General features: G+C 42.4%; 1 protein-coding gene across 3 annotated transcripts in view; it reads right to left on the minus strand.

Annotated features, from left to right (window-relative positions):
- LOC146633583 (neuronal-specific septin-3-like) overlaps positions 1-14,132 on the minus strand; it is an 83,669-nt gene that overhangs the window by 46,248 nt on the left and 23,289 nt on the right. For all 3 annotated transcript variants that reach the window (XM_085351550.1, XM_085351553.1, XM_085351551.1), the window contains one exon: positions 4,520-5,236. In XM_085351550.1, the coding sequence (XP_085207676.1) occupies positions 4,520-5,236 (717 nt within the window). The remainder of the gene's footprint in view (positions 1-4,519; positions 5,237-14,132) is intronic.

The raw sequence follows: 14,132 nt of genomic DNA on the forward strand, positions 1-14,132 counted from the left end.
CATACTGAAAACAGAGGACTTAAATACACAGGAGGTGATTAGGGGAAGTGGAGACACATGAGGAAACAGCTGGCACACATGAACATAATGACGTCACAGTGGGAGAGTAAAACTGAACATGATGAACACAGAACACCAGACCTCTTCACAATAAAACAGGAAACATAATGAGACATAGACATGACAACCCGAACTTGACAACGTAAGACACAGACATGAAACGCATGAAGAGCAGGGGAGATTTAACATGGTTGGAAACACGAGGGGAAAATAATAACTAGAAACACTTAGGCATAATAATACAAACTTGATAACATAAGACACGCAGCATGAAACACGAAGGGTGAGGGGAAGCTTAAATACAGGGGAAGAAAACACAAGGAGTCTAATAACCAAATGAACTTAGATAACCTAATGAACAAAATAAACTCAAACTTAAAACGCTGGGTCAAAAGACCCAGGACCATGACATTTCTAGTATTTATGCATAATCTGATGTGAAAATTCTTCTCATTAAGTTAATGCATTTTAAAAGACACTTGTACAAACTCGCTGCTGTCAGAGTGAGGCATCCAAAGAAGACCGGAGGCACAAAAAAAAATAAAAAATAAAAGTGAATGGTGTAAAATTTAAAATACACCAAATGTAATATGCACTGATTAACATTGTTACTTAACCACTTATAATTTTTAAATAATGCTATTTATCATTTTTTAAAGCAAAAAGACAGGAAATACCAGTGGTGATATTATTTTGTTGTTTGTATGCATCACAGTGGCTAAACTAATGTATGACAATCACAAAGCAGCAGGTTTAAAGGGATTTCAAGCCTTGGTCTTCCATTGTTGTTTTCTCTGAGAAACAGACCAATAAATCAACATCCTATATAAGGTCTACGCAGCTGTGTGCTGTATGTCAACAGCAAGAAATTGCAGTAAAGTAAGGAGAAACTGGCTTTGAGCCATATAGAAAATGATTTTGCATGCAATAGTTAGTTAATCATAGAGCTCCAACAGGTTTTAAATTGTTAAATATCAATTTATGTCGCAAAACCTCTAACAGATCGGTGTAAAGATACTTCTGTGGTTTGTTTATGGCTGCAGGCATCATCATCAGCAGATAAATGTGATATTTAAACTTAGAATCAGTATCCCCCTCAAAAACACATTACTGAGGGGTGCATTGTTTTGCATCCACAGTTTGAATTCTATTGCATTTATGTGTATTTCTTTTTTCTTACACAGTCCTTCCACATGAAACACATACTCACTGTATTTTCTTTTGCGCTATATAAGCAGCAGATACAAATTTATAGGACAGACTCTGTATTGCCTTGCCTTGAACTGTGACCATCCCTTTGTCCATGTAAAGATGCCTGCATTGACAATAAAAAAAGAAACCTTCTGAACTGCCCCTTTACATTGAGCTGTTTGTGAATCAGGGAGCAAAGCATACATGCTGAACACACTTCCACTACATACAGAGTTTCTTTAGATTACTATTTCAAATTTTAAGTCCTGCAAATGTGTTAGCAAACCCACTTCCTGTCAAGTTTTCCATAGCAGCTGGTTCTCTGAAAAGGTGCCTACTGTTGTTGTGGCAATCCTCGCTATCATTCATTAATATGCACGGTGAGAGCAGCTGACTAATTTCCCAGATATTTTTCATAACGCCCTTTGCAAATAAAACTTGCAGGAGAAACTGCATGCAAACAGACATCCCAACCCACAAACTGAATCTAAATCTGGAAATAATATGAAAAAAAAATTGCAGTAAGTTTATGCAAAACAAAGCCTATTTGACTGACTCTGCAACATGTATCGCAGCATCCATGACAAAACAAATCAAGGTCAAGGCCAGGAACAGGAAACTGAGCTGTGTACACAATGAGTGTGCATGTGTGTGTCTCTCTGTGGGTAAACATGAGATCACATCCTGCTTGAGACTGAATGAATACAGCTGCTCATCGTTACAGGCGACAAATCAGCCGACACAAAGCATGTCATTACTACCTCCTGTGCTCTCGAACAGCCACCACAAAACTTCTTATCACCTATCAGCATGTCCATCAGTCACTCTCCCCTGGGCGTGAGGCATTCTTAACCCTCGTCATCCACACAAGGATGAATGTATGCACTCATGGCATGTACATACATGAGCTGACACCCGAAGGTGAGTACGTCCCACTTCATATAAATCAGAAGAGGCTTTAAGTAATAATCTAATGGGTCTCAGAAAAAACACTGACACCCAACTGGATGCAGACCTGACATAGGCGGCAACAGAAGTAAACAAACTGAAAACATTCCCCTTTTCCCCTTCCAAAATAAGTCAAAATATTTACCAACAAAAACAAATGCTTGGCCTGCATCAAAGCTGTGTGGAGTTGTTGAGAAAATGGTAATTAAAATCTGGTTTTGGGCACGATGTTGAACCAGTGTGGTCTAACTGTTTAGATTTATTTCCAAATGACGGGATGCCAAAGTGGGCTTTTCTCATATTGTTTTCTCCCTGCAGACAAACTACAGGAAGCACATCGTCTCTATCCACGCTTCACATCTCCATGCATTTGGCTCTCTCTTTCCTTCTTGTCCACAAACTCTAGACTCTTTCTCTGCCTCCTATCTGCTCACTGCTGGAAGCTTCCCAAGCTTCTTGCAGGGCCTCCCACCACATGCATGGCTGAGCAGGAAGTGTGTAATCTGAGCCAAATGTGGCAGAAGCTGAGATCTAATCCTCTCCCGTTTCCTTGCTTATTTTACATAATTAGAATGCACATGTGCTGAATGATACAACAATGCTGGTATCTAAGAAACAAAAGTTTTAAAGGTCTTTTATATCTTTAGGTAGAAGGACAACCAAAATAAATCTCTAGCTGCCTGCAAGGGAAAAACAGTGGACAGAGTCAAAAACAGGCGAGACACCATGTAAAAAAGTGGAAATTGGAGGCTTTCTATTTTTATGTAAAATGTTTTATGACCTCCAGATTTGGAATGTACCACCTCCCAGCCGCCTACGCCTGCATGCTACTTAAGCAGTGACAGCAACCTATGAGCACAGCTTTCTCCAGATAGCAAAGGCGCACACACACATACCAGTATAGCGATGCGCTGTTTTAGTTAGACAAGATAGGAAAGCAAACAACCAAAATAAGCGATAAACTGAAAAACAAAAAACGTCCTGCACAAATACACATGCTTTCTTCCATTTAAACCAAGAGCCAAGAAGAATATTACAAAAACAAAACAAAAAAAACAAAAAAACAAAGCATACAATGACAGTTCAAAAACTGAAAACAGACACTTCCAAAGGCTGACATTTATTATTAAAGCACAGGGTTAAACAAACATATCGGGGGGGGGGAGCAGTTCGACTTGAGAGTGGCAGTAAAGAAAAGGTCATAGGTTAACCTTAAACATTAGGTTTAATTAATCCATTAATGATGAGGCATATCCAGAAAGTGCCTCATGGAAATCCACATTCAGTTTTTGGGAAAGTGTTACTGTAGCGCTAAATTCTCCCTGATAATGTGATGAAAGAAAAAGAACATAAGAAAAAGTTCAAAGGCAGTAATGTGTCATCTTTGGGTATGAACCAACATGCTGGATGAGCTGCCTAACCAACCTCTGTCATCACTTTCCCCTGATCGATTGCTCAAAAATGGTCAAGCAAATTAAAAAGTCCTCCATCAAATCATGTTATGATCAACATCAAACACTTGAACTGGTCAGGTTGAGTGGTTAGTCCAAAAAGTGACTGTTTCTCCCTCAGTAAAACCAATACTTAAAGGCACAAGTTACTAGAAAAACATCTGACGCTCGAGTTTGGGCTTGGCATCATCCCTGTACCACATCTGAGAGGTTAGTCAGCTGTGGGTGAAAAGTAAAGCCTCTGAGTGGTCTAGACAGGGATAAATTCACTTGCGCAAATATCCTACTGAGTTTATGTCACAAAAATCCAGAGAATACACAGAAGAAAAAAAAAAGGAGAAGAAATCACAAACCGCACGCAAAGGTCAAAAAACAGCGGCTACCAGACTTCCTCCCGCGTCACATGCATCTTATAAAAATAACAGACCAAATTAACTACAACTGCCTGCTTGTCTGAACTTACAAAGGCTTCAACCAGACTGTGAGTGCTATAAGTTTTTAACTTAAGTTCAGGGAGAGCCAACATATTCAACCGCTTGCCTGAGTCTTTTCTTGTAACCGCTGTCCTGGGAGAAGCTCTGGGATTCTCATCATCACCCTCGCTGACCTACATTTAGATAGTCTATAATGACAAGCTCACAAGGACTGTGAGCTGTATGCCTCCTCTTAACATGACTATGAGTGTGTTGCAAGATAAAATTAAGAAGAAACAGTCAAGCGGAAGAAACAAGTGAAAATCAGATATGGTGGCGCTTTCAAACAAACAAAGAAATCAGAAACAAACTGTTTGATCTCACTGAGGAGTTTACTTCTATAAATCATACACAGGGGTTAGTTTGGAAAACAAGCCCAACTGAGCAGGTACTCACTGTCTGCTGGTCGGCTTGCGGACGCCTCTGTGACAGGCGACTGCACCCTCTCCACCCGGTGCTCTGCAGGTGAAGGCAGGGGGGTGACGGGTGCAGGCGGCTGGTGGCCGTTGTTCTCCACAGGAACCTCTGGCCTCTTGAAGGCCACATCAACTGGGCTAAGGTTGGGCGACGGGGGTTCTGCCCTTCTCTGGGGAGGCTCGGGGATCCTAGACACCGGGGTTGAGGCCATCTGGGAGTCGATCCTCCGGGGAGGGGCGGGTGGCTCGTGGGTCCTCGTCATGTTCAGCTCCCCTCGCCTGCTACTGGTGCTTGAGAAGGAATTGGAGGAGCTCTCCAGGGAGGTGCTCCTGTTGCTCAGGCTGACCTCCGGCCGTTTGAGCCCAAAGCGGGTGATGCCGGCACTGGGCGAGCTATCTATCTGCTTGGAGGAGACTTCAATGGACATCTCGGCACGGCGGGAAGAGGCTGTATCAGCATTACGACCCCCTGACAACTCAATGCGCCTCATGCCGGTCTTCGGGGAGCGTAGACTGGAGGACTCAGAGGGTGAAGATCTGGTGGAGGAGTAATCAGAGTTGCGGGAGCTCAAGTCGTAGCTCCGCTGGCTGGATGTGGAGGAGGTGGATGAGCGGAGGGGGTTGGTGGTCCGGCGAGTCAGGGGCGATGGGTGTGTGGATGTATCCGCTTCCTCCACCTCAAACGAGCGTTTCAGCGCTGAAAGACAAACAACAAACATGGTTACATAAGAAACAACAGCCTGAGCTGACAGATATGGACTTAAATCACTGTTGCACCATTACAGTGTTATCATATGGAGCAAAAAGAAAGTAAAAGCACAAATAAAGAAGAAAACATGAGAGCCAGAGGACACAATAATGCTCATCACTTCCTCTCCAACCCTGTAGCAGGACTCTATAGAGCCTACATCCATTTCTGGTACTTAATGGCCTAGTTTTAGACCATAAATTTTATTTCAAATACTCATTACATTTTTCTTTGAAGCTGAAAAGTTCTGGGGAAACTGCAGAAAAACCAGAGGCTCTAGAGGCCTGGAAGTCCTCAGGTTTACCACTTTAACAAAGGTTTAAACAATAATAGCAAAAACACATGCTGAACAACAACCTATAGAGAAAATAATCAATTTTATCGGAAACATATAAGTTATTAAACGAAATGCAGCGCGCAATGTTAAGGATATCAGCTAACGAGTTGGTTAGCTAACAAACCACTGAAATGAAATAAAGAAAATCCAGAAGAAACTCATCTTACTCGACTTGACACGCTTCATATAGCGCGATAACATGGCGTTTAATTCACTCGATAAAGATACTTCTTTTTCCCCACCAAGCACGTTTTAATAGGATTGCCGAGCTTTCCACTCACACCCAGCCACTGAAAGGAAAGAGTTCAGTTTAACCGGCTACCTACACATCTCTTGCGAGCCTCGCGCACCTGTAGCCAGAACAGCGTATAAGGATGACGTCGTCAGAGCCCAGATTGATCACGTGACACTTAATTCTGAAGCGTTGACGTATGTTCTACCGGAAGTATCAAGATTTTGTAATTTATTTATTTTTTATTTTATTTTTGCCATAGGGAAAATTTCCTTTTGCTATTATCTCAAAATTCAGATTGGAATTTGCATTTATTTTTTTATTTTACATAATAAAACTTTTCCCAATTTACAATGATTTTCTTAGAAGTTTGAATTAGTAAGTCGAAATACTGATATAATAACCTGAAATTTTGATTTACTTGTATTTTTCCCCAGTAGTCAAAATAAGCTTCCATAGATTTTATTAAAGGATCTATTTAAAACAAAACTCTCACTAATAAACTAACAATGAAATATAGAAATATTTTCTTATATCTACTTTATGTTATATTACCATTTATTCTACACCAAACTAAGCCTCGGAACCTTTGGACTACTTTGAATTTAGCAAGTAATATGTTTTGAAGTTTTGTTAGTTCAAGAAAAGATGCCAAAGAAACTTGGATCCTGCTTTGGTGAGTGGAATTTTAGCATTTTAATGGTATAGACACGTTACAGCAACAAAAGGGTCAGAAAGAAAAAGTCAATAAGACATATATTAGAAAATCATAAGAATAAAATAAAAATAAGTAAATAAAAATGTTGTACAAATAAAATATGTGACTATACAGGCAGTTTGGTAGCTATGCAATGACTTAGCACATCAGTCTCTTTTCTAAATATAGTCAATTCTGGCTCCTGAAAACAAAGATGAGGAAGGCTACAGAGCAAAAGTTGCTCTGAAAAATCCAAATGTGTATATTGACAAACTAGTAAGCCCCTTCCATATCTTTTGAATGAGTCAGTATTTCACCAGCAGCTGTGTTGTTACTGGTTGATAAATTGCATTTTTTTCCTCACTGCAGTGAGCTGCATGTCAGATGTCGATGGTGACACCTGGCTCACCTCAGCTCGGCCCAGAGACAAGAGCAGCCACTAAAATCTGGACCAACACAGCCCCTGTCCCAGATAAACACCCGAGCCCGATCAGGCATCTGGCGTGTTTCAAAGCTGACGAGCCAAGTACCAGCATGGGAGAATCCTCTCTTTCCCCCAACTCAGTGTTTCCACATCCTCGATATGTTTCTGCAGGTTTCTGTGTCTGATATCACAGCGTGTACCGAGAAGAAACTAACAAATAACACTGCCCACCACGAGGTGCTGGGTTAGCTGGTCGTCTGCAACGGTAATGACCTTTTGAGTTGCTAAAGCATGAAATATACATCGCTGCGATCATTTCATCTGTGTCTGACAACAAGCTCTTTGTGTAGAAATAATGAGAAAACTGGCCTTTGAAATGTTCTCAGAAGCAAGGGTAGCAATGCCTGATGTTCTTCTTTAAGTACAAGCACACAGATGGCACACTAGTCACACTGAAGTTATACTAAAATTAATCGAATGCGGTGGGAATTTCTTGTCAGAAATGGAAAGGAGGGGAACCATTAACGAAGCGGCTAATTTAGTGGACATGACTTGCTCTGTTTATAGAGGCCGAGGAGTAAAAGTAAGCACAAAATAGACGCCAAAGATGACTTAAAACTGCATCTGGCTGCTGGTTTGATAAACAGTAATGACCCGTTTGCCTGAAACGGCGCTGAAAGTGCGCTCTGTGGTGACACAAAGCCAACGCAGTGACGTCCTCACAGACACTGTGGAGACAGTGGCCTTGTCAGCTGAGTTACTCTGCGTTATCTCTCACTGGATGTGCATGCATGTGCGCGTGCGTGTGTGTTTAAAGTAAAGCAAACACAACTGGGTTTTTTTTGTTGTTTTGACAGTCAGTGGGGATTAATCCCTTTTTTTGGTGTGAAGACGATGGCACCATTACTTCTGCATGTCTCAGTGACTCCTTATGTGCCTGCATGTTTACACATGAACGGCGTTGAGCGCGTGTGACGTTTTTAGCTGTATTCCTATGCGTGATGGCTTCAAGCTGCTGCTGCTCTGAGGCGATAGCATTGATCACATACCTTCCAACGAAGCAAAGATATTGACTGATAAGCCCCAACGGGGAACAAAATGCAACCCCTTCTTTTTACCTCTCATTTGAGCTGAATTTGAAGCAGGTTTCTGAGTCCTATTAATCTTGGAAACCCTTCTCACAACCTTAACTGCCAAATAAGGAAGACACTGAGCCAAGCGTGATGTTTTCCACCCGACACTCGGTCAGACATGGGCTGGATCCATGTAGTGCACTGAAACATAGTTAAGCTGCCAGAAAAATCACATGACGCTTCTCCTCTAGCATAGCATGTACCGAATGAGGACCACATTCGATACGCATCTCTGAGCGTGACAGCGGATGAGCTGGACAGGTCAGAGGTAGTTTGGTCATCTGGAGGTTGACAGTGAGCAAGCTGACAAAACCTAATTAGAGCACCAGCATACCTCCAAACAGACAGTCACATGACAAAGTACCAGCATGCTTGAGGGTAAGTTATAATCCTTGTATCTGTGCATGTACTGTCTACTTTATCATAAAGTTGCTGCAGAAGAGTTGGTGGTTTGGTCTGCTAGCAATTCTCAGCAGCTTCCCGCAGTCCCTGTCCTTGTTTCCTGCCGAATTAAGATCCTGCTAATGCAAAAACAATATTTACTTTATTTCAACTGAAGACTTTTTTTGTGAAGTCACAGGAAACACAGCTGAGGTCATCAAAAAGAATCCAGTTATATATATTTTTCATTCTCCCTGACATTGTTCTGATTGGGTCAGCTTATTGGGATTTGAGCTGAACACGCTCATGTGCCAACGCATTCAAGTAGAAAAGCACGTAAAAAAGTGATGAGTATGGCCTGCAGTCATCTTCCACCACAAGATAAGGTCACCTTCCTTATCTTATCTTCTTCACGATCATCTCCCTGAAGGTGGAAATCTATCACCTGTTCCAAGAAGAAGTTGCAGGTATTTATTCTACTTAAGCAGTGTTATCAAAGACCAAATTTTCAGCTTGCAGAGGTTGCCATATGCAGAAAGAACACAGCCAAAGAAAGACAAATCAGGTTAAACTGTTTACCTGTTACAATTTTCATGTGATCAGTTACACTTATTCCCCTGAAATTTTACTTGGCTTGGACCTTTCTAGTCCTACTGAGGTGTTTAAACCAACTACAATAGCAATACTTGGCTCCATGCAAATGTAGCATGTGAGATATTTAACTAACTTTAAACATATTCAACTAGTCAGGCACATCCCATTGTGTTAATGGAGCTGCTCAGTAATGTCAAACCGGAGTGCTGTTACGCTGACAATGAGTGGATACGAATGCTGCAGCCAGGTCTGAGGTCTATAGTTTTACAACTTTAAAGCAGAATTTACAACATTAGATTCAACTTTAGAGATATTTTAGCAGCCTGTTACTTCGCACTAGATACTGCTCTCTTATTTCCCAAGGGGAAGCCACAGCAGATAAACCTTCATGTTTGATTTGGCACAGATTTTGCGCCGGATGTCCGGCCTGATGCAACCTTCCCACCATGGGAGGCCCTGAGACCGGCACTAAGAGTACACTAACTTCCACCTCCCCGAGGCTGGGTTTCTATCTCCTCTCAGTCTTTCACCAGGGATCTTTGGCGTAACAGGCAAACATGATAACCACTACGCCACTTGGGCATGTATGTATCGATGTGATATCCCCGTACAGACACACACCCAGCTTGTTAACCAATTCTTCAAGTGGCACAACGTAAATGGTATATGAACCAGGATTTTATAGTCTTTCTATGCAGGTGATCATCAAAGCCTTGATTTGTACCGCAAGTCTCATTCACCCAATAAAACACACATTCAACTTTGGTAATGTGAACTGAAGGAGTTTGGGAACGACCTTTCAATTGGTAGACAGCCTGCTCTATCATCTGAGCCACAGTTGCCAAATTTCACAGTCCCCCATCTCATCCAAATTTGGTCACTGTTGGCTCCAAAAGAACAAGATGGAAACTACAAAAGTGTTAAAGTAAATGCTTCAAAATGCCAAACGCTGGGTGACATTAAGGGGCAGCATGGCCGTGCATCGGTCCTACACAGTTTTACAGACCATCATTTATGTACATCTTGTAGTTTTTACTGTCACCAGAGGCAGCATATATATAAGAAAAGACAGTGTAGGATAGTCTTGCTTGTGTTTTTGCTCATCTTTCAGCCAAGTAATGCATGTAATAACAGGACAAATAATCATGAATCCCCAACCACCCTGGTAAGAAAAACTGCATAAAATACATAGATACGTAAACCAAGAGTATGGAAAAACCTATGGTTGTTGCCCCAGAACCAACAAGTACCTCCATCCCCTCGCAGGGAGTGGTAGGAAGGATGAATCAGCTGGACACAAGCCAGCTGCTGAACAATAATGCTCATCCACCTGCCCCCAATGTCTAAGATGCAGATAACATTGAGGGACATATAGCATCCTTCTGCACATTTTTTAACCAATCAGCATTGCATGCTGTTGTTTTTCTTTTGTTTTATTAACAGCTGTATGTAAGCACATGTCTGTAGGTTGCATATAAATAACCCTTCACTCTGCAAAGCCAAACGCCTACACAAACGAGTTACAGTGAATTCTGCTGTCCATGCCCATTTTTTATTTACAGCACTGTTTTCGAGCACTTGAGTTTTGCACTCCTCTCTTAAAGACAGGGTGGCCTGCAGGTCAAAATGTTTCTTTGAAAGAGCTGGCATAGGATCATTTGGTCCTTAACGAATCTCAGTCAAAGACATTATTCATTCCCTTACAGGAAAAAAAAAATTTTAGTCAAAGAAAATCTTTCATCGAAGACTAGCTGTTTTTAGCTGTAGCATGGAGTGTGTTCATAACTCTCGGATCTTGCCCGGGGTTGGAATAGGTGCAGCTTTTTTACTCGTCATGTCCAACTGGGAGGGACAAAAAACTAGGATTAGTTTTAAAACTTAACAAAGACCTGCTGTGTTCACTCTGCAGAGTGACCCTCTGTGGCTTCCAGCAGCACCCCTGCAGTTGGCGTCATTAGCAGGAAACCTGTTGGAGCTGGTGAATACAGAGCAGCCTGATAGTGCTGATAAGGATGGGGACTCCTGAGGGTGGCTCATCAGCCTTTTGTCAGAAAGTTACTTCCTTCCTCTCACACACTCTCTGTTTAGTGTGTCTACTGAGCTTTAATGCTTGCAATCAATATCGTACTAGCCCAGCATACAGTATCTGTTTCTTTGTAGCACAGTTTCAACGCTTTGCTGGCTACAGAGCACCAACTAACACGGTTCCTGAAAAAATCCAAAGCCACATGTAATTGGCAGTTGGCTTACTGTATAATGACTGTTTTCATTTTGACAGGCATTTAAGTTCCTGCTATGATTCCTCGTCGGATTTCTTTCTGTCACCATTAACGAGAATTATCCCACAGAACAAGGTGGGCCGCCTCATTTAGAAACAGATTGTTAAAACTGCCGCACAGACGATGAAACAGCGACTACGAAGCCCACGAATTCTGTAAATGTTAACCTTTTTTTTGTATTACATACCAGGCATACTATATATCTATAGGCTTTTCTTTCAGTTGTTTATAAAAGCCTGCTTTCTTAGCTCGAGATAAGATTTTCCTTTGTCTTATCACCGACTGTCAAAACAAAAAAAAAGTGCCATGCAGGCTGGGCCCCATGCACAAAAAAAAGAAACCCGGCTGTGCTCTGATCCACTCCTCCTCTCCGGCCTACCCCGACATTTTCACCCACCGCAGAAATGTACTCCTGTGGAATTTCCTCTCATTGGACAAGCAAATGCCCTTAACATGCAGTTTGGAGATGCAGAGAGACAAGAGTAGTAGACAGAAATCGCTAAATCACGGTATATCTGGCTATGAGACAGAAAAATAGCCAACTTTTCCCAAGAGAAAAGACAGCACAGATCTCTTGCGATGACCCTGAATTGAATGTGTGTCTGTTTGTGTGCATGTGCTCCATCTGCTCGCAGAAGAGGAGCCCAGTGGCCCGGTCAATGATCTATGTCAGTTAGGGAGGCTGAGGTCACAGCTGAGGTCACCAGCCTCAGGGGCGAGTAAATCCTCTCCTCTGTCTGTTTCAGCCTCTCAATGGTGTCATCAGCCGAGGGCGTGGCAGGCTGAATCACACTCACTGTCCAGCACCAGTGACATGGCAGATACACACACTGATACATATAACGTTCTTGTTACTGTCCGGATTACACAGCGCAAACTCTTTTTCCATCCCATCCAAGCAAAGAACATAATCCGAAGATGGTATCTCAGAGCACTGGGGTTTGTCAGCATATTAATAATTAGCATATTTGACATAAGATAAAGTAAAGTTAACCTATTATTACAGCGCTCATTACACTTTGTTCCCATGTTCAGTCTTGACGTCGTCTCAACTCTGTTTTCTGTAGAAAAGCATGTTTGATTTCCCCCAAACCTCTTGCAACACTTTTGAACAGCTCAACAACAGCGTTAGTCATGTCGATTGGCTCACTACTTGGCTGTTAAACTGGCTGACTGTCTTTTAACCGAGAAATTCCTGATTCATGTCACAGTACCAGTCAGTGCAATGGATCCATTTAAGGTCTGAACCCAGGAAAGATGGGTCCAAACCCAATCAGAGATGTGAAATCACTATGAAAAATGCAAGCTTTCCAAACTTCTTCCAATCTTTGTAGGTGTGATCTGTGGTGGTTAAAATCACCCCCAACTGACCTAAATCCTAAACATTCCCAGCCTTGTGTCTTTTAACCGGAAAAGACCAAAAGCTTGGATGCAGGCCTGTTTTGGAGGCTTACAGTGAAAAGTTCTTGCAGCACACCATTCACCACGTGCCACTTTAGATTACAGAAAAGGCAACAGACTCTTATTACACAGTAATAAACTACCACTGCTGGTCTTTGTATCATAAAATGATGTAAAACCTGAGACAGGGGAGGCTAAAACTGTGGCTACAAGATACAAGCGGGGTGTAATATACTATGCTAAAATAAAACTAGCTGACTCGATCTCACTGGTCCAAGTAAAGTTGAGGCAGCTAAACTCCCCTCAGGGAATAAAGGGTGTGTTGTGTTGCTTTTAAAATTCATCTTTTCAGTCAGAGAAGTGTGTTACTTTTTCTCTCTAAAGTCACAGAGTCTGGCTTTAAGGAGAGTTTGTGACAAAAGCATCATCTAACCTTTAAGGGGGAGATGCCTGTGTCTAAAGTTTCCTTGCTTATGATTTTAAAAGTTCCTCTTACAGCAAATTTCAAATCAAAACCCTTTGATTGCAGACTGCCCAAAAGCTGTTCTCAAATGAAGTAAAATGTTTAAAAATGTACCAACAAATGAGCTCATTATAATGAAATCTTATCACTTACAGTAAGAGGAGAACTTGTAGTTATTTTTTTTCCAACCCTGATACATATCGGCTCCCACAGGACTCCCGTGCTGCATCGGTGCCATGCTGTGCTCAATAAGCCACACAGAGCAATACATCACGGGGCATGGTGGTGACACAAAGGTATTACCACACAGCTAGCCCAACCACGGACAACACACACACATGCACCACTGACAACCCCAACAGTAGGCCATTATACTGGTGTTACACATGAGCGAGGACCGTCTGAAAGCATGACTTCGAGCTACATGGTTGGAGCACACCTCTTGTTTTCTGAACGCCACTTATCTTTCCGCTCGGTTGCACTGTGTAAGCCGGTGGTTTAAAGACCTAAAGACAGGAAGAGAGCGCGGCAGAGAGATTCCCAGGACATACCACGAGCAAACTCGTGTTGACAGAGACGCAGCTCTGGACAAGTGTGGATGCGTTCCTGATGGCTGTGAGACAGGAGGCATCTAGTGAGACAGGCAAACGGTTTCGTGGGGGAGAGATGTCGGCCTGCCTCACCCATCCCTCTTGTAACCACCACCGGTTAGGCGAAAAGGGGAAGAGGAGAGGGAGCTGTGAATGGACAAGCTGCTGAGAGAGGGAAAGGGGAAGCACAGCCAGAGGACGAGTGGGAGGGGAGAGATGACAGGGGGAATCTGTGTGCCAGGGGCAGAGAGATGAAAAGGAAGAGGGGGGAGGTGGTCCAGGTGTTCACCTCGCAGCTGTACGGTCAATTCGTG

This window comes from Diplotaxodon limnothrissa, linkage group LG4, assembly GCF_057381915.1.
Source record: "Diplotaxodon limnothrissa isolate DT_005_m linkage group LG4, D_limnothrissa_male_GT1.1, whole genome shotgun sequence".
Lineage (NCBI taxonomy): Eukaryota > Metazoa > Chordata > Actinopteri > Cichliformes > Cichlidae > Diplotaxodon > Diplotaxodon limnothrissa.